The following is a 26,011-nucleotide window of genomic DNA, read 5'->3' as shown; positions in this document are numbered from 1 at the left end:
TGGTGATCCTGGAGTCTGCTCTGTGAGGGCTCACTGCTGAGGAATTCTCATGGAATGACCCAGGGCTCACTGATGTGTGCTAACATTTCTCTGCACTGCTTATTAAGGACATGGGGCTGCCAGCTCCTCCACCCTTGGCTGCTTTTCCTGTGTGCCCAAGCCCAAAATCAAATATAAATGTTCTCTTTTCCCTGTTGCTTCTGGGCTGGGCCTGCCATTCTTTGGTGCCCTTTCAGATAGAACCCATTGCCCAGGAGGGCTGCAGAGTGTCTGCACTGCCTCAGGGTTTAGGAGACAGGGATGAGATTCCTGTTCCTCATGCAGGGAAGGCTCAACCCGCTGTTGTCCTGCATTACTTGGGAACATGGCATGGACCTCTGTTTAAAGTGCAATAAGGTGTTCTTCTGTTCCAGAGACGGGAACAGGCAAAAATTATAAAGTCTCTTTATCCTGATTCCCAGCCCTGTTCCCTGCACTGCAATTTCCTCTCCTATTGAGACTGAAATTTTGTGTTCTTATAAGCACAGACATTTATGCCCCAGCACAGTAGAAAACTTACAGAGTAAATTGAAAGCTCTGCTGAAATATGAGTTCATTGCCATTTGCCATTTACAAAGTTTTCCTCAGTGTTTGTAGTTTTTTCTAAACTCTGATTAACTGAGCTGAAAATTTTCATGCTGGCAGTTTGCCCCAAGCTGAATTAACAAGAAAGAAATCCTGCTTCATTTGTGGATAACATTGTTTATCCTATTAGCAGCAAAGAAAGGGTTTTCAACTGTTGTTTTTAAGAAACTATGAAAAGGGCATGCTTTGGATTTCAAAGGACCTGGTGTCAGGGATGACTTAATAATATTTTCTTTATTTGCTTTAGACAAATCCCAAGCAGGAGAAAAATGAATGCGTGCTCCAGCTGCCTCCTTTCCAGCATTTGAAGTCAGCCCTGTGTTCCTAACTCTCCATTTTTGTTACTAGCACACGGTGAGGGCAGTGGCAGAGAACATGGCCTTGGCCTTCTGAGGGCCTGGGCTGCATAGAGGGCAACAGCTTGGCCTTTCAGGAGCCTCCCTAGGAGCTTTTCTAGGAAAACACCTGGGCTGAGAATAAAGATGGTGATGATGATGATGATGCAAGGCAGAAGGGTCAATCCCATAATAGGGCGTGTAATTTTACAAATGAACTGTGACTATTATGCCTGTATTACCTCTGTAACAGCCTCTGATCATGAAAATGAGCACTTACAGATTGGAAAATGCTGGAACTGAGACTGCGGAATTGCTGTGGTCACTGTTCATCCATGACTGCCAAAAACACGTTGCCTGTAGTCCTTGTGTCAGCCTCTGTTTCTGCTTTAGGACTTGTGCCTCTTTCTGAGAATGCAGTTAGTCAGTATTTTTCCTCTCTCTGTCATTCAATGCTTGATCCTAGATGGAGCATCCTCAGTGAGTTTCTGTGGGGGTATCCAGGCTGCCTGTGAGCTCCTGACAAACAGCAGTGAATCTATCTGAACGATACCTGTGGGAAGTGCAATAATATTAAACCAATTTTCTCTAAGGACAGACAAATCTGACAGAACTTAAGAACACTTTAGGGATGACTGACGAGGAACACCCAGAATGTCATTTTTCTAGAGTACTTTGAATTTTTAAGTATTCAGAACTCCAGAGATTACAGCTACAGCTTACAGCTGTGAGAATGCAGCATTTCTGTAAATCAGGTGCCACTTCTTCTGTCTGTGGACAGTTCAAAATAAATTATTCACCATTTTATAAGAACACTGTGGTAGTGAAGTATCCACATGACAGAGCCCAAGAGTCACCACGACACCCTTCTTCTCACATCTCCATATTGGCAATGTGTCATCCTGGAGCTCTGCAAGCCTTGTGCCCCTCTGCACCAGAACCAGTTTCTCTCTGGAGTAATGCAGTTAATCAGAAGCCTAATTCTTGACATTTCTCAGCATTAAGTGTTTCAGTACTCCAACCTTAATATAATCTTTGCATTTAGCTACTTGGACATATTATTCAAGCTACTCCATTGGGTTGTAGAGCTCCTGTCAGACTAGCTGCTGATCTCCAGGAGAAAGTTGTGCTGATTTAGCCTTCTGGAGAGTCTAAATGAGTTTCTTCACAGCAGTGCAAAAAAAAGTGGAAATTCATACTGGAGTTGATCTTGACTGGAGTCAAGATTCACTGTGTCTTACACTGCTTGAGGTCAGATTTAAACCCAAGTAACCCCACATTTTTGATGTGTTATAAGAGTATATAAAAGTGTAGTGCTGTTGAAATAGTAGCAGTAATAAGGAAAGAATTCTGAGCTTTGTAGGATGCCTTGCAGGATGCCCATGAAACTGATGTAGGAAGTGACTTCAACACATTTCAGTGGAAAAACGTTTTTCCAAAAGAAGAGCAAAGCTGACAAAGCAGGAGAATAATTTCTGAGATAGATCACAGTTTTGGTAAACAAGCATCTCAGACCTGGCTGGCCTTGCACGATGAACAGAAGTAAGCAAGCAAGACAGATTTCCAAATGAGTTCTATCTCAGCACAGCAGGAACAGTGACAGTTCTGCAGGGATGTGCATTTCACCAAAAGCAGGCCTATACTGAAAGGAGCTAAAACCTGCTACTGGAGCAGTATTGAAATATTGTTAAATAAGCAAATTGTTACTTTCTCACTGATAGGAGGATGGTTTTGTCAGAGCAGTGGGTGCTGCAAGGAAGGAGTCATGGAAGATAGAGAGAGAGGGCAGAATTGGCTCCATATTTTCATGATGCCTAAATGGAAAACTGGATAAAAGCTTTTAGGCTCAGTGCATGCAACTGCTGCTGATGCCAGCTGAGACCATGGCCCATTGTTACAAAGCAGATTGGTTTATCAAATTGAATAAAGTTTATTTTCCCTTTTAAAAAATCAGCAAGTGTTGATGTACAGTGGAAAAAACCCAAAAGGCGATTGCCCCCCAGGATGCTGGTGGCTGCCTAAATGTTGCAGAGTTAACAAGCTGTGCCAGCAAGTACCACATTCATAATTCATCCTGGCCATTGTTTTGAAAGGGTCTGAGAAAGCAGATTACAAGATTCCTCTGAATTTCAAGCACTGTCTAACCTTTGGTTTTATTAGGCTCTCAGTATCTGTCAGGATGATGAGAATGGATAATGTTTAGCACACTGCTTCCTCCACCCAGGGATTTGGCTTGTCATTCCCAGCTCTCCTGATCATCCTGCAGTCAGTATTACTGTGTTGAACCCCTCTACCCATCAGCTGGGGTTCAGCCTCCTTTGTCCACTCGTCATTTTTCCCAAGGAGCACTTTTATACGTCCTCCACGCTGCCCCACTCACCAGGGACAGTTCCTTGAAAACGTCCTTAAAACTGCCCTGTTATTTCACCAGAGTTTCCTGTGCCCTTCTGCCTGTGAGTGGTTGGCAATATCTGTATATTTAAACTTGTGGTAGGGAACAGCATCCTCTAATTTCTTGATATTCTTCTGTCTGCCTCTGCCCATGGGCAGGTTTTTGTCTGGCTTCCTTGGAGAAGGACTCTATTTTCACTGTGTTTGTGTGCCACAGAGCACTGAAGAGGTCCTGTTCTGACCTGAGTTTGCAGTCTCATCTAAATGCAGACAGCAATGATGGCATTGCAGCTAATCGTCCCTTAGAAACCCTCAGGGTGGCTTTGTGTCTCTGCCAGAATCAGGGGGAGAGGGCTGGGTGTGAGCAAAGGGGCGTGCTGCTGGGGGAGAGGCAGTGCAGAGATGTACCACACCTCCTGAAACACTCATTTTGGTTCCACGCTGGCAGTTCTGTGTGTTACTCGTCCTGGTTTTGTTGGCTGATGCAGAACTTGAAAATAAGATTTGATCTCCTTGGGAGTATTTGTGTTAAATGTTTTTAACTAAAGGAACCGTGTGTTGTGTTCTTTCCTCTCTGGACACTTCCAGCTAGGACAGGCTATCATGTAATCTCAGAAGTGCAAGCTGGCCAAAATCTGCCCACCTCCCCCTTCTCGTGTTCTGCACAAAGGGTTATTTTGCCAGTCTGGTTAAATCAGTTAGGAGCTCCCCATCCAAAGCTTCTCAGTGCAAATCCTGTGAGAGTTTGGCTGGCTCTCTGCACTCTGCTGAGACTCCCTGAGCCATCCCTTGAGCCTGTTGAGCAATCATGTTATTTTCTTCAATGAAGTGTTCGGGAAGAAATGTGTTGATGAATAAAAGGCTGACATTTCAACATCTGCATCTGGAAGGAAATGCAGGCTGGGTAGTCATTTCTGGGTTGTGAAAGGCACGCTAGAGTGCTCGCTGTGCTCAGAAGGGACCCACTGGGCCAGATCCGACGCCTGTTGGAGCAAGGAGTTTCTTTATGGACTCAGTGGCCTTGGGATTAGGCCCCAAATTGACAGGAGGAACTGAGACTGAGTTACCATCCTCTGGAGGATTTGGGAATGCTGCACAGGAGTTAGATTTTCGTGCTGCCACTGCTAAAGAAAGCTGGAAGGTTTGTGGAATAAAATCATCAGGGAGAGCTGTCACTCTTACAGATGTGGATAGGTGACTGCAGGATAAGTAAATCTTCCTTTGCAGAATCTTGAGAGGCACAGGGTACACTTTATGACAGCCAGGCCCACAGGAGGAGGAGTTTCTAAAGACAAAAATAAGCTTGATATTCCCTAATGGTTTAATTTCTGATGCAACCAATCAAAACATTTTGAAGGCGAGGGGAGGCCTCTGTTAATTAACATGAAAGAATTTATGTCTTGCCCGTGGAAATCTGATGAGTGCACTGCAATTGGGAGGGAGGCGATAAATGTGTTTTATTTGGTCCCATTTACGCTGGGTTTTCAGGGAAAGGATGAGCCTTAGGCATCTCCTGCCATTGCTTGGTTTGCACTGCCCTCAGCTGGCGCGGCTCAGCTCTGCTCCAGAGCCCTGACAGGCACCCAAAATTCCTCTGCCGAGGGAATTGGTGTGAACTCCTGCAGTCTGGCTCCTGTGCCTGACCCTCCCAGCTGTGCTGCCCCAGTGCAGGGGCTGTGGCATGTCCAGAACAGCTGGATTCTGCTGGGCAGCCCTCGGTAGCGCAGCAGAGGCTCATCCATTTTCATGGGGATTTCTTCACCCCGTGCAGGCTGGTGCTTCCCAGGGTGAGTGAGGCATTCCCTGGAGTCCTGCACGGACCCTGCAACGTCAGGGGTTTGAACTCACACCTCCAAACGCTGGGGCTGTGTCCCAAACTCGGGCATATGTCAGAGCAGCGAGTGAAACTCTCCCCACACACTGAGCAGCGCACGGCACTCTTCTCTCAGTGCTGATTGCCAAAGAAAAAGCATCAAGCAGCTGCAGAGGAAGAGTTCTTGTCTGGTCGGGCAATAAGAACTCAAATCAGTGCCGAAGATGGATGAGTCCCTGGAGAGCAGTGTGTTTGATTGGTGCTGTGACAAAAAGCACATGTACAGTGAGGGCTGCTCCGAGCAGTGCTACTTGCAACATCTTTCTTGAATTTGTCACTGGTAATTGGGACTGTTGCTTCAGCCAGTCATTATCTTCTGCTTGAAACCTTCCAGGAGAAGCAGACATGGAGAGCGACGATGATGATGACTACGATGATGACTGTAAGAAGTCGTCGATGGATGAAGTAAGGGCGGAGATGTGTTTTGGGGGATTGGGTCGGCTCCAGTAGCTGCGGGTTGGCTCGTGTTACCAGGAGTGGAGCTGCCATCCAGTGGAAAAAGGGAGGCAGAGCACCGGGAAGCACAGCACCAGCTTTTTCCAGGCTTTGGTTGTTGGTTGCTTTGGAAGCACATCTTTACTTTGTTTACTTATGCTTTTATTTTCTCGAGATTAAGAACAAATAGCATCAGAGCAGATATGCTTTAGTGGTGTGTTTAGCAGTGGAAGAAAAAAAAATTGGCAGCAAAAACTTAGAGCTTTATTCTTTATCCAACAGATCCAACAGTACTGATAAATGTGCTCAGCACTGTGCATGGGTAGAGGTAATGCAGTGCCTTCCCTGGGAGCCACGTGAAAAAGGTGGATAGAGCTTAATGTAAACATTTACATCTTCCAGTTCTTTCCTATGTGACATTCCCTACATGAGGCATTGCCTTCTCTAGCCAGGGGCAGTGAAAGACACCACAGTTGATAGAACACTGGGCTTTAGCGTTTGTGGCCTCTGATGGACAGACCAAACTGCAGCATTTTCCCTTCTCTTCCCCAGGGTACTGCTGGAAGCGAGGCTATGGCCACAGAAGAGATGTCTAACCTGGTAAACTACATTCAGCCTGTGAAGTTTGAGTCATTTGAAGTATCAAAAAGTAAGTAAGAAACATCTTAAAATTACCTGGCAAGTGTCTGGCAGAGATCTGCAGAAATGCTGCTTGGCTTCCTCTCAATTAGATATAGGAACACAGACAGAAAATGTTCCCTTGGTATCCAGCCAAATAAATCCATTTGTGCCTTGAAACCTCTTTTAGTCTAAATATCCAACTTCATCAACAATAAACATGCTGACATTTCAAAAACAGTTTTGAAAATTATGTGCTTATGTTGTCTTTGTTGTCCATGACTGAAGAGTAACTCAAGTAGTTTGAGAAAGGTGGTAATAAATATTCCTCCTTTTATTTTGCCTCTGGTACTTCTATAGAAGATTCAGGGCAAGCAGAGTCTGCCCTTCCCCATGTGCAGATTCACTTTCCTGCCTCTGTGTGTTGTAAAGAAAGGGCCCTAATTTCACCCCCTGCTGGCTTTTACAGAAGATGCCTTGCTAGGGATGCACTCAGTGCCATCCTCAGTAAACACTGCAGCATCTCTGCCTTCCTTGATGCACAGCCCCCCGCTGCTTGCCTGCCCTTTTTCACTTCGTTTTGACAGGTTTTAATGTGGTTTTGGAGCTTTTTAGTTAAAGGAGTGTACGCAGCATTTTAATTTATTCTGGATTTGTGGTGTCCTTGGCAGAGGACAGGTAATTGTTGCCTAAGTCAATGTCTCTATACAAGATTCGGCATTTACTTGTGATGAATAATAAACGCGTAAGAAGTTCCCAACTGTTCGTTTGTATGTGAGTCTTTATACAGACACCACACATGAGCAGTCACAGAGTCACGCAGGGAGCTGTGCTTGTTCCCTGTAGTCGTGTCCCTTTGGGTGTTTCTAATCTCCTCCAGCTCTAATGAGAGTTACAAGAACACAGTGGGAAGGAGATGTGCCTTCTGGAAAGGAAGCCATGTGAATCCTAGCACTACAAGTTGATGCAGCTGTTATAAAATGTTGTCATGTAGGGTTGTTTTTTTTTTTCTGTTCACATGCCTTTGCCTTTCTGAGTTTTGTTTTTTTTGTCAAGAACTGCTGCTGACCAGATTTTTCTCCTAAGTCCTGATGTGACCCTTGATCGATAATACAATTTTGTTGACAATTAACAATATGAACTCATGTTGTTAAGGAATTAAATTTTTGGTGTTTTTGTCAAAAAAATCATTATGTGACAAATATGGCCCTAGGTGGTAAATGTTGCTGGCTGGCTAAAGAACGACTTGGGTGTTCTGGTCTTAGTCTTGGCCTGGACTCATTGCTGGATCTTCATTAAATGAGCTGAATAAAGAAGGGATTAAATGAGGATTATTTTTCAGTTTTCTATCTATCCAGCTGTTTCACAAAAATTTTACTATTGTTCACTTGACCTCACTTTCTTAATTATAGAGACCCATACTTGTCTTCTGTACAATTTTACAGTTTTAGTGTCAGAGCAGTTTTCTAACTTATTATTTTTTATTCAGAGTTTGTTTGGATTTGTGATCCAGACCTCTGTGGTGATAACAGTACCTCACCACTTCTGTCCCTCACATTTTAAAAGTACATTTTTTGGTCTTGCATCCAAATTGGTAACAAAAACATTGTATAGCAGTGGATCTGTACCAGTCTCCTGATTGCTCTCACTAGAAAGGCTCCCTCTTCTCTGGCAGCAAGTAGCTGTAACTGTGTATTTCCCCTTTTTTCAGACAGTTTTCAATGAGTTATTTGTTCACTCTGCAGTAATTTGCTCCTGATAAGATAGCACAGTGTAATGTATCACGAGATACGAGAGAGAAGTGTCTCTCCTGCACAGTCTTTTCTTCTAACAGGCAGGTCCCTTAATCCTCTGCAGATACTACAAGGAAATAATTGTTCTTATTTTAATTACGAGTCTGATTAAGCTCTGGACAGTTGGTAACCAAATCCTTTAACAGCGACCAGCTCTGGTTTCCTGCAGATGCTCTACTTTAAGACAAGGCTGAGAAATAAGAGTTTATTACTACAAGAAATTCTAGCATGTACATTCTAAATAGGATAAAAGCAGTATACTTTTGTTGCTAGTGCTATGCCATCAGTAAGGGGGTAGCTGGAATTAGAATAATCTCAGTGTCTTTTTGAGAAGCTGAGATGGAGGTGAGCCAGCTGGAGAAAGAAAGGATATTGTGTGTTAGAAAGGAAGAGGGAGTGGTAGGAAAGCAGCCTTAAGGGAATAACAGGAATTTTTCACCATTAGGAGATAACAACTGTTGATAGTAGCAGTAGCATGATGGTTGCTGATTAGAAATAGGGATCACCAGAGAGGGTGAGTCCATGCTCTGCTAGAAGCAGAGAATTACTTTTGGAAACCCATGTTCATCCTCTGACTCTTCAATATAGACTGAGAGTAGTTTGTAGCTCCCAGGCTGGCAGCACATTTTCCTCTCACAGTGGCCCAAACAATCCAGTTCCTCATTTCTTTGGATCCACTGCTTCCTTTTTGGCTCCCTACGAGGACAGTGCCCACCTGTTTCTGCCCTGCTGCTCCTCTGTGCTTTTGTTCAGTTTTATCCCTCCCCTGCAGCTTCCCAGTTTGACTTTGGGGAGCTGGCCAGCCCTGCCTCCTGGCTGTGCCTGGATTGCTGCAGCACAATTGCAATCATTTCTAAACCTGCACGACGCCAGGCCTTTTCTCTGCCTTAATGTTTGCATTCAATAAAGTGGTGAGGCTGGAAGGATCTTGCTCTGGTGCAGGCACTGATGCCCTCACTTCTGAACAGATCAGTGCTGAGTGAGTTAATGGAGTTGACCTCCAGAGCTGTGGCCCTTCTCGGCAGCCACACGGCTGACTGGGATGAAGTGGGAAGCTGTTAGTTCACAGAAATCCTTCCCTCTCAACAGAAGTAAAGGTACTGAAGCTAGCAGGGTCTTGTCTTAGGCTCTGAGCTGCATGCTGATGCCTGGCTGCCTTAAAAGGCTGTGCCCCCTTCAGGCGAAGGTGAGTGACAAGTGATGCACAATTTGATGTTTACTCCTACCAGCTCAACGTGGAGGAGGAGCTGTTCACCACTGGTGAAGTTTGACCAAATTAAAGAGATCATAGAAGTCTGGTGTAAGTTGGGGATCAGGTCTGAATCCCTGCTGGGACACAGGAGTGCACCCTCAGGGGTGGTTGGGTAGTGGTGTTTGGTGGCTTTGACAGCTGTGACCTTGTCCCTGATGTACTGTGCCACTGCAGGCACAGCGCTGCTCACTTGAGTCTGGTATGGACATCAGGTATTATGGCTCCAGGGGGCTCCCAGCCCTCACATCAGCCTGCAAAGACAAGCCAGAGATCCAGCAGTGCCCACAGCAAGCTGCTCCAGCACCTCTGTGTCACAGATGTGACCTCTGGCCTCACCCTCTCAAGTGCATCCACACGGTGTTTGCCCCACTGTTGCCTGCAGCTGGTCCAGCATCAACCTCAGGATCAACCAGTGCCCCAAATTTGAGCAGTGCTGATGTGAGTGCAGATGGAGCTCCGAGTGTGTGCAAAGCAAGGTCACTGATGTCAGCAAACCTTTGTGTAAATTCCTTGAGATCTGGGTGAGAAAGGCTGGTGAACTGTAGGTGGGATAAGGGGACTGGGACTAAACCATGTGAGTTTGTGCTCTAACCTGTCCCCGTTTTATCTCCCCTCTAAACCTGCAGAACGCAACAAAAGCTTTGAAATGTCTTCCTTTGTGGAAACCAAAGGACTTGAGCAACTTACAAAGTCTCCTGTGGAATTTGTGGAGTATCCTTGACTTTCAGAAAGCGACTTCCTAAGTCTTTCTATATCTGAGATCTGCTGCAGAGCTTTATTGGTTTTCAGAGACGGGAGCTGGGGAAATAGGGAACCCAAATGAAATTTGTAGATTTGACTGTCTTTATAAATTAATTAATTGGTCTGAGTTCTGATGAGCTAATTTAAAAACTGGCATGAGTCCTCGTGCTGTGGGCTAGGACTAGAGGGAATAGGCAGAAAAAACATATTGAAGACCTAATTCTTTGTATTCTGATTGTTAAATTTATCATCCTATATGGAGTGGTAAGAGTTATGGTGAGCAAATTGTCAAAATGTGGCCGACTTTTTTGCTGTCACATGAGAATGGTAGCTTTCCCATCATACCTCTACTGATTTATTGCCACACAATTTCTCAATTTTTTTGATTTTTATAACTTCTAAAGAAAAGCTAAGGAACATTCTGGTTAGACCTTTTTATGTTTCTCAGTTTCTCTCCTCATGGTTGCAGTTAAGAATGAATGAGGCAAAATAGATAATCAGATAAAACAGTGCCTCCAAGGAGATTAATGGAAAGCTCTTTCCAATGATTGCCTGCTGCACATTCTCATCTCAGAGATTTGTAGACTTAACCACAAGATGTGAACACTTGTCATTTCTGTCCATGTAGAGGCCAATTCTAATTCTAATTTAAAAAAACAGTTTTAAAGTGAATGCTGCTCCAGAGAAAGATTCACTGTTTACAGCCAACTGGCCTCTGTAAATGTCATCCTAGGAAAATCCCCAAGTAGGAACCATAAGGATAAATGGAATTTTATGAATGTGATCTCCCTAATGCATTTGCCTGTGCTCTTCCCTTGCTTATTCTGAGTACTCTGTGCAGGAACAAGCAGCACCCTTAATTGTCCCATATTTATCATATCTCCTACAAAACTGTGGACATCTGGAAGCGTGATGGTTGCAGAAATCCATTGAGGAACCCCTTGCTATCCTGTAAAGAATTACCTGCATTTAACCCTGCGGCTGCACTTCTCCCTTGCCAGGAGATTCTTGTCACACGTTCTGTACCTTAACTACTCACTCTTCAGATACAACAAAATGCAGCTGAGCCGGATTTACCCAAAAGGAACACGAGTAGACTCTTCCAACTACATGCCACAAGTCTTTTGGAATGCTGGCTGCCAGATGGTCGCCCTCAACTTCCAAACCGTAGGTAAGTCATGCTGTTCTCTGGATTTGGAAAGCTCTGCATGCCCACTTCCCTGACAGACTTGCTGATTTTGTAGGTAGGAATGGTTTTATTTGTCAAAAATTATCTAAAGATTAAAGTATACTATACAGCTGTTAGCTAAAATGTTTAACCCCAGGCTTGTACTGTTTCTGTTACAGTCAGTATGAAATTATGGAGTTTTTTGTTTTGTTTTGTTTTTTGGGTTTTTTTTTTTTGTTTTGTTTGGTTTGGGTTGGGTTTTGTTTTTGGTTTTTTTCAGTTTTATTGCTCTTTGAAATAATTATCTGTCCAGAAGATAACTCTTACCAATATTTTTAACATCCAGATTTGTCTATGCAAATAAACATGGGAATGTATGAGTACAATGGCAAAAGTGGATACAGGTTAAAGCCAGAATTCATGAGAAGGCCAGACAAGCACTTTGATCCATTTACTGAAGGAATAGTGGATGGAATAGTGGCTAACACTCTGTCTGTCAAGGTATGTGTGTAGCTGGTGGAAGTGCTCTCATGGCAATGCCAGAGCATAGATATCTCTATATTTCTGTGCTGCAGTGGCCTAGAAAATGACTATGCTAAACCAAGAAAATAAAATTAATTTAATTTCGTGGAGCAACGTTTAATTTTTAAATTCTGCCTGGCATTTTGCATTGTAGGATAAATGAATATATTTTTATTGTATATATTCTTTGCCATAGAAGTAATCAGAGAATCACAGAACTGGGAAGTGAATGGATTTAGGAGCAGTTTGGCTGTGTTCTTAGAAATGAGGAGCAGGATTTAGAACATGCTGTTGTGAAGTGGGAGGTTGGACTGGAATAGCTAGAACACTACATGCTTAGTATAAATAAATGTTTCTGGTTTTCTGAAAGTTCTCCAGCAGAACTGTGGAACCATAAATGTCAGCTGCAATTCATGGCCAGCTTGTTTTCCCTTCTTCCTTTTTAAGGACCTCTAATGAAGTTCAGGGGCTGCCAGGAATCTGCAGATTGAGAATTACCTGAACAAGTGTTTGAGGGGATAGATTGCTTTGGCTGTGACAGGGGCACAAATTCACTTGGTGTATCTCCAGCTATAAAACCATAAACTTCCTGGAGTCCTGCTACTCCTTTAATGGACTTGTCCATTAGAACTGCCTCTGTGTTACAGAGTCCAACTGAAAAACATCCTCCTGTTTTCACTGAGGGAAAACAAGCATTCCCCCTCAGGCTGCAGGCAGAAGTGCAGCAGAGCCGTGCTGGCAGGGATGTGGGGAAAGGAACAACCTGGTGATGTGCACAGTAACAGGACAGGATGTGTGGGGTGACCTTTTGTGGTGACCTGCAATCATGGAAGCTTTCAGGCCCCTCCTGTGGGTTTAGAGGCACCTTCTTCTGCAATTAGAGCAAATCGAGGTGAAAGTCATTGAGCAGGCATTAGGAGAGGCAGAGCTTTTTAACGGGGATGAGCATGTGGGAGTCAGGGGGCTGCTGTCAGGAGGCAGCTGCCTCTGCCTGCCCAGGGAGGGCTCTGCTGGGCCCTGCACACAGGCAGAGCTGGCACTGGATTAAGATTTGCTTTAGGCAAGCCTCCATTTGTTGAGGTACGGTGACACTGCTGCACACTCCTGTGCCTCTTCAGCTTTCTGAAGTAATTGCAGACTTTTCTTTCACTTTTTCAAGCTGAGAGTTGTGCTGCCTGTTAAAAATAAGAACTGGGAAAGATCAGCTATTTTACAATTTCTTTTTCATATTAGAAGTCACCTGTGAAGAGCCTTTATTAGAGTATAAACTTATAAGATTGTTTTCTACCTCACAGCTAAAAGCATATACATAATTTCTCTGCCATTTAAACCTCTATTTTCTTCAAGCATTCATTGAACCTGTTGTCAAGACTAGATAGAACTTAAGAATCCTCAGGAAATAGGCATGCAGATTGAGGAAAAGATCCAGATGAGTGCTCCTGCTGAGGGAAGGGCAGCAGCATGATCTGAACCACATTATTGCTCATAAGGAAATTCAGGACCACAGGAAACCAGGCCTCACAGTTTGGTTTTTTTTCCGTGTCTGCAGTTAAATATTGGATTTTTTTTTCTGTTTATAGTGGGCTTAGTGTTGTTTTGGTTATATTTTAAATGCCTACTATGTGATCATTCATGAGAAAGAAGTATGCATCTGCATTACAGCCACTCATTTCCTAATGCACCACAGTGATCTCTAACGATGCTCCTTTGTCCTTTGGCTTTAGATCATTTCAGGTCAGTTCCTTTCCGATAAAAAAGTTGGTACCTATGTGGAAGTGGACATGTTTGGCCTGCCTGTGGATACGAGGAGAAAAGCTCTGAAGACCAAGACCTCTCAAGGCAACGCAGTGAATCCAGTCTGGGAAGAGGAAGCCATAGTGTTTAAGAAGGTTGGTGTAACACTTGCTTCCCAAAAAGCAGCTGTGCTTTTTTTTCATCCCCGTCCAGTGGGGTCTTTCCACGGCTTACTGAAACTTTGCACTTGTTCGAAAGCAGAAAACGAGATTCTGAATAGTTATTTCATAGTTCAGCTGCTTTTGCTGAGCTTTGGCTGCTCCAGCTGTGGCAGCTGCTGCTGGAAGCAGTCAGTCTGCAGTGCCCTCGGTTGTTTTGGTGGCACAGCTGGAAGCAGCAGCCGTGTGGATGGGATGGGCAGCAGGCGCAGATCCCAGCAGCAGTTCAGTGCCGTGGCAATGTGCCCTGGCTGAGCAGCCCTCCCAGGAACCTGGGAGCAGGACAATGGGAATGCAGCTCCAGCGGCCTGGCTGGCTGAGCTGGCACAGCCAGAGCAATCTGCTGGCCACAAATCGGGCGATAAAGTCACTGCCCAGGTGATGAAGGCAAATCCCATCCACCTGAGATGAGACACCTGAGCTGTGCGTGCAGTATCCCTCAGACTGAATTCTCTGAACTTCTAAGGTGGCACGGGACATTTTGCACCTTGCAGGGTGAGTGTTTTATTGCACTTTGCGTTACACCTGCAGCCAGTGTTTGAACAGAACCTCTGGGTTCTCTCACTGAGCACATTGCTTAAGTTTACCCCGAGTGCAGGTGCTTGTTGCTTTTAGTTCCTTTCGGTTTTCTCTCAGCTAGTGTAGCTCACAAGGGTGTTTAGACACTTGGTACTTGCAGCAGTGCTCTTTTCCCTGAATATTTGGCCTTCTGAATGGCTTTCCTTTGGCAGCCTGCCAGAGCTTAAGTTTGGAAACATCACTTGCATTTTTTTTTTCTGTAATGAACTTCTAATTAGTGTACTTCATTTCTCTGTTTAGTTAATGATCGTGCCTGACTGCCCCTGTGCTCAGAGAAGCACATGCTACTATTTTTAGTAGGTTGAAAATAAATCAAAGAAGCTCTTTACATTGTGTTGGTGGGTGTTTTTTTTCTTTCAATGACTAGATGAATTTCAGCGTGTGTTCTGTGCAGCCTAGGGAAGGAGCTGCTTCATTCAGAGCTGCAAGTTACTAAGGCAACAATATTTCCTTCCAGGTGGTTTTGCCTTCCCTGGCCTGCCTGAGGCTAGCAGTGTATGAAGAAGGAGGGAAATTCATTGGCCATCGGATATTGCCAGTCTCAGCAATTCGACCAGGTAAAACCTTCTTCCCCATGCAGACAGAAAATGTGTGGTGAAAAGAGACAGCAAGGCAGAATCTCAGCTGCTCTAAATCAGCAGCCTCAGGGCAACTGAGGACTTGAACAATCCATCTCGAGTTGGAAAAACAAAAATGCCAGATTTCATCAGAGATTTAGTTTTTTAACCATCCATTGGAAAACCAATGGAATTAAAGCATTGGAGGCATAGCTGGCACTTCCTTATCTCCAGTACACCAATTTCATGCTCACAGGTTTATGCTAAAAAGTACAATTGCACACTTCTAAGAGGAAAGAGAGCAGCAACAGCCAATTTTGATGTCATCTTTGTGAGAATGTTACGTGGCTGGGAATGAAAGCAAAACCTGCTCCTCTCAGTGTAATTTCTGCACACATCAAAGACTGACCTATGTGCCAGCTGTTAGATCTCTCTAATACCTTTAAATCAATCCAAAATTACTTTCATCCTCATTGCTGAAAATGAAAAGAAAAATATAATTATTTGCCTCTTCCAAATCATATTATTTCTACTATAATTAGCCGCCACTTAAATGAAAATTACCTTGTGTGACAACTCCTTGTGTGACAACTTTTTCCAGGCCAGAGACTTGTAAGAGATCCTGTGTCAGAAAGATGCAGTGACATTGGCAATTTGAGCAAGGGAAGTGTTCAAATTCAGTGCCAGATTTCCCAGCAAGGGGAGGAAACTGAATTAGGGCAAGCATATGGGCCATGAACATGCTCCCAGCTTTACTCCCTGGAAAAGGAATTTGTGTATCTACCCTGTGCCTTATCCAGAACAAAACTCACGTGTCCCCATATCTGACAGCTGGCCAAATTATTCCTGAGGAATGATCTCCACACCTCTTTCATGAGCTAACTTAGTTCATCAATCCAGCAGACACCTTTTTTGTGCCAGCTGCATTTTCTGCTGGCTTAATGCATGCAGCTGTCTCCTGGGGGATCTGCTGAGTGCCAGAGGAAGGTGGGTGGGTGACGAGAGGAGAAAGGGGTGGGAAGGATTTCCCTCTTGTGGTAAGTGAAATCTTAGCAGAGCTGTTCCCCACAGGCCCATTCTCTGTCCTTTTGACTGCAGCAATCATCACTTTACACATGTGATGTTGGTCTGAGTTTGTGTCCACGCTGAAAACGTGCTGGAGGAGGTTGAGAGAGCTGAGAACCCTTTGTAATGTGTAATTTATCTCTTTTCTGAGGTGCTATTGCAAGTTCTGTCATGCTGTCACATAAATCCACAGACCTGTCACTACTCCCAAAGCAAGGATTTAGCCATTACTTAGGGAGAGAGTTGCTTACATCAGCCAGGTGAGGATTCCTTCAGATAAATGCGTCGTGCTCCTGCCTTGGGTCCTGACACCTCTCACATGTGTGGCTCCCAAAATGGACATGGCACTCAGTGCCACAGGGTGATCAAAGGTTGGACAACCAGCTTTCAAAACAGCCTGGAATTTCTCTTGTTACAGATGTATTCCTAAGGATGGTTACAGAACAAGATTTATACACACAAACACACTCTCTGGCCATCATGCCACATTGCATATTTTTTAAATTCAATGCTGTGTGTGGAAGGACTGTTTCATCTCAGTTTACTTTGGCTGCTCAGATTGCTGAGCACTACCAGGGTCACTTTTGAAAATTAAATAAGATGTACTAAACTAAAAAATCCAGGCATAGGTACTAAAACAGAATGCATGAAAAATTTAAATAAATTATCATTTATAGCGTCAGTCACGTATGTAAGAATAAACAGAAAATATTCTTTTAAACTGCAGTGCCACATGCCTTTCCAGCTGTCTGTACACTTATCCCTGAGACTCTACAGGTAATCCTTTCCCTCCCAGAAGTCCCTGGAGCTACTTGCTCAGTTGGAGCCACACTATAAATAACAAATGATAACAGAGATGCATTGGAAACGCCTGTGGAAGGGTTTGTACTGTGAATTGGTTGTTCCTTGTTTTGCAGGCTATCACTACATCTGCTTGAGGAATGAGAGGAACCAGCCTTTGACACTGCCAGCTCTCTTTGTGTACATCGAGGTCAAAGACTACGTTCCTGACACTTACGCAGGTAACTCTGTCTTATCCTGCTGCTTTTCCTACTGGGGAATATAAAGGGCAGTTGAAACACAAAATGCATGGGGTGTGGATGACTTGCTGGGCTGGGATAACAGTCCTGTGAGCAAAGGTCTGCATCTGGTGAATCCTCGTGTCTCCTCACTCCTAGGAGATGGCCTGATTTTCAGCTCCTTGCCTGGGGCTTAGGATTAGGGCCAACTCTTATTTCCAGCAGACTCCAAAGGAGGAAATACCCCAGGCACTTGCCCCGGAACACAAATGAAACTTTGCGTGCAGGACACACAAGGATGCAACTGTTCCCTAGGCAAAGTGCCAAGCTCAAAGGAGAGAATTTTGTTTTGGCATTGCCTCTAAACAGGGATGGGTTTAAATGCCATGCAGTGGAAGACCATCTTCAGGAAAACTCGCTATTCTGTCTCTTTATTAAAACCTGAGTGCTGGAGCTGTAACAGCAAGGCTTTGAAACTGAAGTATTTGCCTTGTTCCTAGATGTGATTGAGGCCTTATCCAATCCAATCAGATATGTAAACTTGATGGAGCAGAGAGCTAAGCAGCTGGCTGCACTGACTCTGGAAGATGAGGAAGAGGTCAAGAAAGAGGTAAGGGAGACTTCTGAGGTTTCTGGAAATCATGCTACAGTATTTAAAAGCACCTGCTTTGCTTAGAAAGACAAATACGGGAAATCCCTGGGAGTTGCATGTGTTGGTTGTGTGAACACCTGTAAACACCTCACCCTGAAGGAGGCTGGTGCGCAGGGCACCCCAGCAGCACTGCACTGTGAGTGTGGTGTCACTAAAAGCAGCGGGGTGTGCACTGAGCAGGTTGTTGTTCAGAGGGGAAAGAAATGAAACCCGGTGTTATTTGTGTACTGTGCAACTTTGCTCTGGAGCAACTAAAATCTTTGTGAGTCAGTGCCTGTTGTTTCCCAGTGTGCTGCTGGTTCCCCTTGAAAAAGAAGACAGCTTTGTGTCAGTTTTTTCCTGAAAACATTAAAAATTGCGGAGAATTTTAGGCTGTCTCTGGAGAGGTCATTCTGCTGAGAAACATTTGTGTATCTCAGATTACAATATCTCTGTAGATTCTCTGTGAGCAAACATGTCCTAAAGAGACACAGGGTAATCAAACAGTAATTTAAGTGGGAAAAGGCCTCTGGAGTTCAACTGATCCAACCCTTCACAGATGTTAGAAAGAGAAATGAAGATGGAGAAGACCATGGAGTAAACAAATAATCAGGCCTATTGTACTCAGCTGAAAGCTATGGGAGCCACTATTTCAGTTGTTAGGTGTCTGCAGACTAAGCTGTGAACCTGTGGTAATGCAATCCCTACACCTCTAGCAGGTGTTCCCAAATAGGGAAAGAGTTTCACTTTACCTTTTGACATGTTAAGAAGTTAGCTGGAAGGTTCTGTGGATTTCTCTTTGCAATTGGCTCGGAGCCAGCACAGAAGTGTAGATTGGACCCTGGAAATGTTACTCAAGGACTCTTGGTACACTCATTGGGCCAAGGGCCAAAAGCCCACCTAAGCAATTAGGAACTAAAGAGAGAGAACAAAGGAACTCCACACTTTTCACTTTTTGCATTTCGAGGTGCTGTAGCAGCAAGGAGTTTGTCTCTGGGCCGTGCTCGGCTTTATTGTTTTGCATTTTGTATTCTTTTCCATCTTTATTAAAACCATGTTGATTTTTCAAGGCACCTGCGATCAGCCTCTCGTTCATTAATCTATTGATATTAATACTGCCAGGCTGGGCCCTCAGAGCGTGGGTTAAACATACATAAACCCTTTTTTTCTGTGTAATTGAAGGTGCTACGTACCCAAATGCACAATGTTGTTCTGAGCACAACTGAGAGCTCAGCTGTGGTTTCTGATGGACTCTGCATGTTCAAACATTCAGTCTCTCTGTTCCAGACACTGTCACTGGGGCTTCTAGCAGTGTTTGAGTGTCAGCACTGTCTGTCAGAGGTGCCTGGTGTTGTGCACACCAAGTGATCAAAAGGCTCTCAGCACAGTCTCTAGCAAAGACAGAGAAACGCTTTTTAATCCTAAACTGCCCTCTGCTCTAGTGCCTGCCTTCCGCAATTCTCAGATGTGCAAAACCTCACTGAACTAGATTTTGTAACCAAGAATACATTCCCAAAGCAGACCAAAGGAGTGAAAGTCATTACAATTCAGTAGCCAACAATTTACTCTTTGTGCAGTGTCACAAGTTCTGCTGAATGAGGACACTGAAATGCTCAATAGTATCTTAGACATTTATCTAGGACACGCTACACATGAGATTCTATATTAATAGCAAAGCCTTTTTTTAACATAATCCTTTAAATACCTTAGAGGTCATTTTTACTTTTGAAAACCTACAGATTTTCCTGGTATATACAGACTTATTTGTTAGTTAGAAAAATTCTTGTCATAGAGTATCTTCTGCAGCAAATGGAAGAAAGAGAGATAACTCAAGGAGCCTGGAAACTCATGGAATAAAGGAGGTTGTTTTGAAGAAGCACAGAAATATTTCTTAAAAGAAAACTGTAGTGATTACGGTCTGTTTGCTAAAAATGTGTAATGGTTGAGTCAGCTGCAGCACCACGGAGCAGGGACAAAACTAACACTGTGTCAATCTGAATTCACCACTCGTACCTTCCATTGTAAAGGCACTTTTTGGGTAAGGTATTTTGGTCTGTACTTGGAAATCTTGAATTCCCTGACCATGTTTTGTGATGACAACATTTTCCTCATCTGTCACTCTGTCTTCTTCACTTCTGTTGGCCCACAACAATCACACTGATTAGTAATTGCAAGTGCATTCACTGGCAACTCAGCTGAAGAAACCCAAGTGTGTTTGCCAGAAATGAACGCCTGAATGCACCTGGATTCACATTCTCAATGCCCAGTTTCAACCTTACACACTAGAATTGACTGTGTGCAAAGCTGAGCTGTCTCACAGCACAGATTTCACTCCCCACACCTCTTTCCTTCCCCTCACACGCATTTTTGATCTGAGCAGCTGTCAGAGGATCACTGAGAGGTTTTCGCTTTGCTTTCCTTGCTATAGGAGTTTAAACTCAACCTCTGTAGGAAGTTCCAAAGGCTTTCTTAGAGAACAACAGTGAAATAAGGTACCAAATAGTGCATTGTTTTAACCAAATATATCAGCCTACCTTCAGGCTTCACATTACCTAGTGTGTTAATGGTCAGTGTAATCACATAAACAAAGAATGCTGAAGAACTGGCTGAGGTTCCAGCATCTTTTCTGGATTTATTTACAAAGTTCTCATCATAAATATGATAGAAGTTCCTACCTTTACTTTTCTTGGTCAGTTCTTGCTGTCCGGCCTGGCCTGAGAAGAGCTGTTTTTGGGGAATGGAATGCCTGCAGTGTGGGTTTTGCACCTTTCAATGAACATTGTAAATCTCATAGAGATTGTAAATCAATAAGAACATACAGGTAGTGAAGGTTGCCCTCTCTTCCCCTGCCAAGTGTCCTTTACAGACAGGAAGAACAATCCAGAGGAATTTGCAGAGAATTTCTTGGTAAGAACTAATCCAAGCCTGAAGTAGTTCCTTTTCTCTGTAGAAATAAAAATAGACCATATAGATTCCTCTTTGGGTATGGATCTCTCTACTTAGTAAATGCACTGTATAGCAAAAGACAGGGCAATGTGAAATAGAAACCAGTTTATGTGACTATTAAAACTGTAAATTAGAAGGCTGGATTGCATCGTGTTTTGAAAACAGCCTAAAAGCGAAAATCCGTGTTTTTTTAAGGAAACATCGTGTTTATTTTAGCGTTCTTTTAGCATCGTGTGATGAATTATGGTGAAAGTGCTTTTTAATGAGATTAGATTGCTTGATGTAGTGAAAGTTACTCCTTATTCACTTCACGATCCTGCCTCACATTTCTGCTTCAGTTTCTGAAAGCAGATGCTTTATGTCCCAAACTGACAGGTTATATTAATAGTTCCCCAACAAGCTGTGATGCAGCATTTCACAGCACGTAAAAAGCAGGTCTCAAACGAAGATAATACCCACTTCCCATGCAATGGGGCACAGAGCTGCAGGAAGTTAGGATTTCTGCCTTTATTTGTATTCAATGTTGATGATCTGTGTAGCAAACAGGGTTTTTATTGAAGTAATGAGCTGCAGCCTGAGGAGAACTGCGAGGATAACCACATCTGTGTGTGTCACAGCTACAGCTTTGGCCCGTCACATTGTTCCTCTGTTACAAATGTTGGCTAAACGAGGTTTTTTCCATATTTTATTGCATTGTTCCTCCTTGATATAAATGAAGTTGTTGGCCGTGGTTTTCAATTGCATCATGTTTCTGCCTACAGTATCTCTCTCCTGTAATTCTGGTAGGAATAGGCTGTTGAGACAGGAATTGTTTTGCAATATAGAGTGTAATGTCAGGGCCAGGCTGAAGGAAATCAGCAGCAGGAGCAGCACAAAACAGTTGGATCAAAATCTGTTTTGCCTCTGTTGATGCAGCACAGGCTGATAGTTTGCAAGTGTGGAGTAATCACGGGGCAGAAAAACCCAACTGTGGTATCCTGCCTCTGCATGTAATGTGATTACCATCAAAGAAGGAGATGGAAGCAGCTGAAGGAACAAATCCAAAACTTCCCTGAGACACCATGGCAACGGGCCCCTCGCAGGGACAGCAGGAAGCGGGGCCTGGCCATTCCAAAATCAAAATTGCTTTGAATGACCTTCTGTTTACTGAATGCCAGGTGCCTCCTTAAAACCTGATGGTCACAGGGACACTTTCACATGTTCAGTGTGTAGTGCAGTGCATGCTGCAAGCCTGAGCCTTCAGGAGACTGGAGAGAAGGAAAAGATTGTGGAAAATGCTTAAATGTTTGGATACCACAGATGTGTTCATGCAGCAGAATGGAGGTACTGTTTCTCTGTTGTCCTTGGAGTGTAGTTACGAGAATGTAAGATCTTGGGAGTCAGAAGGATGTTCCTGTTCTGTGAGAATGGTGAATAATGACAGTGCTGTGTGTAGCTATGAAATTTAAAAGTAATCTTGTGTACACGTATTTTTTTCACAGCAGGGATTTGAGGAGCATTCTCCTGCCAGCACCTCCGTTATTTCTAGAAAGATTTTATGGCTCTTCACTGCAATATAGCCTTCACATCTGGTGCAGCTAATATATGTTGTACTGAAAAAATGTCCCTGATGAGTTATATCTGCTTAAAATACTTTTTCAGAATAATACATGCTCCATTTCTTCTTGAAATTTTCCCTGCACAAATGAGCCACCTGGGTTATCACAGTTCTTAAGGATGCCTTCTTCTGTCGTTTTATTTTAGAATGATTTTTAGATACAACGTCTGCAGAATTTTACATTTAAAAACCAGGTTAAACTGGACCTGCAAATAAATGAGGTCTGTTAGTTGGGAAGAATCATGTGAATTATGATGTGATTTCAGATTGACCATGGGGATGCACCGTCTGAAGCTAACAATGAACCCAGGCCAACACCAGCAGAAAATGGGGTAAATTTCACTGCCTCCCTCACACCGAAACCAGCAACTCAGGTTGTCCACAGCCAGCCAACACCAGGTAAAAAAAACAAACAACAAAACAAAAGAAAAGGGAAAAAAAAAAAGTCCCATCTTTTCAAAATTAGTCTGGATAATAATTTTTCAAGTGCTTTGTGTTTAAAGAACAAAGGTGGGAAGTTGTGTGTGTTTGTTTTGTTTGTCTAAAATAGGTAAAAACTTTCCCACCACTATTCTCTGCTTCAAATATACAAATATTTTCTACTTAACAGCTGCATTACTGGTGAAACTGAAATTCATTACAAGCAAGAAAATATGCTGGGGGTTTTTTTTGTTGTTGTTGTTACAAGTAGAGGAATGTTTTGGAATTGTTTTTACAACTCTGCCTAATTTATGCACATAGTTACATCTTAGTCCACACACAAAAGACTGTCTTAGGCACTTCTCTGTTTTGTATTGACACATCTCCTATAGCAAATGCCTGTTGAACACTGTTTATATTTTTATGACTGCAGTCTCTATAGGCAGGATCTGACTGACTTCCAGGGAGCTGGATTCATCCTCTGTGCAGGAATTTTGCACTGATGTCACAATATGTGATAAAGTTGTACTGTCAGCCTAATGCCATTCAAATGGCTCATGTGAGTGGTATCAGGGAGTTCAATCCTGCTCACCAGTAAAACAACACAGCTCGGGTGGGTTTTTGGAAGGTCACCTTTCTGTGTTGGGCCAGAGGGTTGGTGTTTTCATGTTGCTCCTCTCCTGCTCAAAAGATGTATTTTTTTCCAGTGATTAATAACTGCCCATGTCAGGGTGTGTCCTGTGTCACCTGCCGTGTTTTAATACTCAGCACTGTCCTGGCTGTTGTTTTAAAAGAATTGGAATTAAACATCTCCTTTACCTGTAGGTTCTGTGAAAGCACCTGCAAAGACAGAAGATCTTATCCAGAGTGTCCTCACAGGTAATAATTGCACAGATTACACTGCATGAATGATAAGCTGTCTTGCCAAGAAAAACATCTTTTTTATGAAATAGGCCACATGGCTTGGGCATTTCTTCCAGTGATTAGGACTGCAGTAATTCCTAGAAAATGCACATGCCAAGTGTTCTTCCTCAGGTTTGAAGTAAGCAATGTTTGGGCACATTCCATGAGATGGGATGCCAGAAGGGAATTTTTTTGGAATTGTTCTATGTAGTCTCATGAGTACCAAGTTACCATCTAACACAGAAAAAGGAGCTGCGTTATTGTGAGAACAGAACCTAAATTTGTTCTGAATGTAGTGAATAGTAGTGGAACCATTTTATCCCAGTGCTTTCAATCCAGTTACCTTATTTCAGGTAGAACTACTCAGTTCTGTGCCATGTTTCCTTTACTCACAGTAAGCAAGCAGGTTTTGTTTCATTCCTGCTCACAGCAATCCCTGGCTCCTCCGACTGAAATCCTACACTGCTGGAAAATTGAAGTGGCTTTTGTTATTATCATTGCAGAAGTGGAAGCACAGACCATTGAGGAGCTGAAACAACAGAAGTCCTTTGTTAAGCTTCAAAAGAAGCACTACAAGGAAATGAAGGACCTGGTGAAGAGGCACCACAAGAAAACCACCGACCTGATCAAAGAGCACACGGCAAAGTACAACGAGATCCAGAACGACTACCTGCGGCGGAGAGCAGTGCTAGAGAAAACTGCAAAAAGGGACAGCAAGAAGAGGTGGGTGAAGCACAACCTGCCTCATCAGTGTGCTGCTGGAGATCCTCACTCAGGCTGCCTTTTACAGCAGAGAAATCATACGGAGGTGACAGAGCACAGGAAAAATCAAAAGCAGCAGATTCCTGGTTAATGGGGGAGATGAGAGGGTTGGCTCCGAGTTAGAGCCTTGGATAAACTCAGGCCACAGTAGAAGGCAGCAGATGTAGAAATAGGGGAAAGAAGCACTTGCAGATAATAAACACCTGACTGCTGTTTGAACCATGATTGATCCAGATCACTTGGGGATCCCTTAAAGATTGCCTGGCTTTGCCTTTCTGTGCTTTCTCTTTTCAAGCTTTGCACCACCCTGTCTCTATCTCTGTCCTGATACAATTTTTATATTATTTATTTATCAACTATTTATCAGTTTGAAATGCAAAGGCTGCAATGAATCCTTACTAACCTTTCCACAATTATTGCCTTGTTCTTATGGAAAGGAACTGTATGTTAATTATTACCTGTATGTAAATTATCAATTTATAACTCCTGGCAAAACATATACACACATAGAGCCAATCAGTGTCAGATACCCTCGCAATTGAACTTTTATTTCTCCCCTTGGTGCATCCTTTTAACATCATGTGTTTTTTAAAGTAACTAGATAAGCACAAAAGTCCTCTTAACTTTAACGTGAAACTGATGAAGCTGCAGTTTTTATATATGATGATATTGAATGAACTTTTTTTTTAAAAATTTGCTTTTTGGTAGGAGATGATCAGAGAAAAAAGCTGCAAGCCTGCTCTGGCTGCCAACCTTGTTGATAGTACCTTTAAATGTAAGTGACTGGGACTAAGGCCATAACTTGTCCCTGGGCAGGAGCTTATTCATTTCTGCTTTCCTGATGACAGAATGTCATTGGGCTTAATAAGAACTTGACGCTCACAATACATCTGTGTTCTGCTGGCCTTCACTGTTGCCAGTTTTCAAGCTTTCAGGTTCTGTACTTGAGTTTAACAAACTCCCTTTAATGACTGGCTGTCAACTGCAAGCACAGGGATATTTTATCTGCAGTGTTTTCCATCACCGAAGTGTGTGACAGACAGTGGCAGGCAAAACCACAGCACATTTCTGTCTTTCTTCCTATTCACATCTAAGCAGAAAATCAAGCTGAATAAATAAAATGACTCATTTGTTTTTGAGCAAAAAAGGATTTGAGATTTTATTTTAGTGTGTTGTGATCTGACAGCAAACCATTGATGATGTCAGGCAGTAAAACCCTGCAGTCTCCTACGTGGAGCTGCCACACTGGTGTTTTATGTGCAGATACAGAAAAGTCCGGAGGTTAAATTCTAGAAAAGGCAGGAATACGTTTTCAGGGATTTCCAAGCTTTCAAGTACATATTATCTCAAGCAGTAGACTTGTAATAGAGCACTGCATCCCAAGCAGAAAGAGGGTTTTATCATTTTAAATTATTTCTGGCACTATTTGCCTGTAACTGCAAAGTGTAAGTGACTCCTTCACAGGAGTCCCTGTATCAGATGACCATTAAAATGTGTTGTCTTGGTCAGGAGCAATCTCTGCTTTTTACCCTTGTCCAAAACTGAGCCAAGATTCAGTAAAGCCATTGTCTACAGGAAGTTTGAAATATTTATTTATACACATGCCCAAGTGTTTTGTTGGTGTTGGTCTGAAGTTTCTCTAATGATCATGTCCTATTAAAAACAACCAATGTTTTAGCCAGTGTTTAGAAATAGGCCTGATTTCTTTTTTCCAGAATACAAGAAAAACTGTCAGCTTTAAAATATGTGTTGTGTAATGGCATAATATGCTGACTGTAATATTCCTTAATGCTGTCTTCTGGCTCTGTAATGTTTAAATTACCCTCAC

The 26,011-nt window shown here is 43.2% G+C and overlaps 1 protein-coding gene across 2 annotated transcripts in view; it reads left to right on the top strand.

The window, feature by feature from the left end:
- The window catches only part of PLCB1 (phospholipase C beta 1), a 339,645-nt gene that overhangs the window by 250,456 nt on the left and 63,178 nt on the right, over window positions 1-26,011 (top strand). For both annotated transcript variants that reach the window (XM_066316543.1, XM_066316544.1), the window contains exons 15-26: window positions 5,558-5,628; window positions 6,211-6,307; window positions 9,948-10,032; window positions 11,109-11,233; window positions 11,577-11,731; window positions 13,477-13,641; window positions 14,741-14,840; window positions 16,823-16,927; window positions 17,425-17,534; window positions 22,365-22,497; window positions 23,344-23,397; window positions 23,925-24,144. In XM_066316543.1, coding sequence (XP_066172640.1) covers window positions 5,558-5,628; window positions 6,211-6,307; window positions 9,948-10,032; window positions 11,109-11,233; window positions 11,577-11,731; window positions 13,477-13,641; window positions 14,741-14,840; window positions 16,823-16,927; window positions 17,425-17,534; window positions 22,365-22,497; window positions 23,344-23,397; window positions 23,925-24,144 — 1,420 coding nt within the window. The remainder of the gene's footprint in view (window positions 1-5,557; window positions 5,629-6,210; window positions 6,308-9,947; window positions 10,033-11,108; window positions 11,234-11,576; window positions 11,732-13,476; window positions 13,642-14,740; window positions 14,841-16,822; window positions 16,928-17,424; window positions 17,535-22,364; window positions 22,498-23,343; window positions 23,398-23,924; window positions 24,145-26,011) is intronic.

The sequence above is a fragment of the Sylvia atricapilla genome, chromosome 3 (genome assembly GCF_009819655.1).
Source record: "Sylvia atricapilla isolate bSylAtr1 chromosome 3, bSylAtr1.pri, whole genome shotgun sequence".
Classification (NCBI taxonomy): Eukaryota; Metazoa; Chordata; class Aves; order Passeriformes; family Sylviidae; genus Sylvia; species Sylvia atricapilla.
Note: the sequence above shows the minus strand (reverse complement) of the source record. Positions and strands in the feature narration are given on the sequence as shown.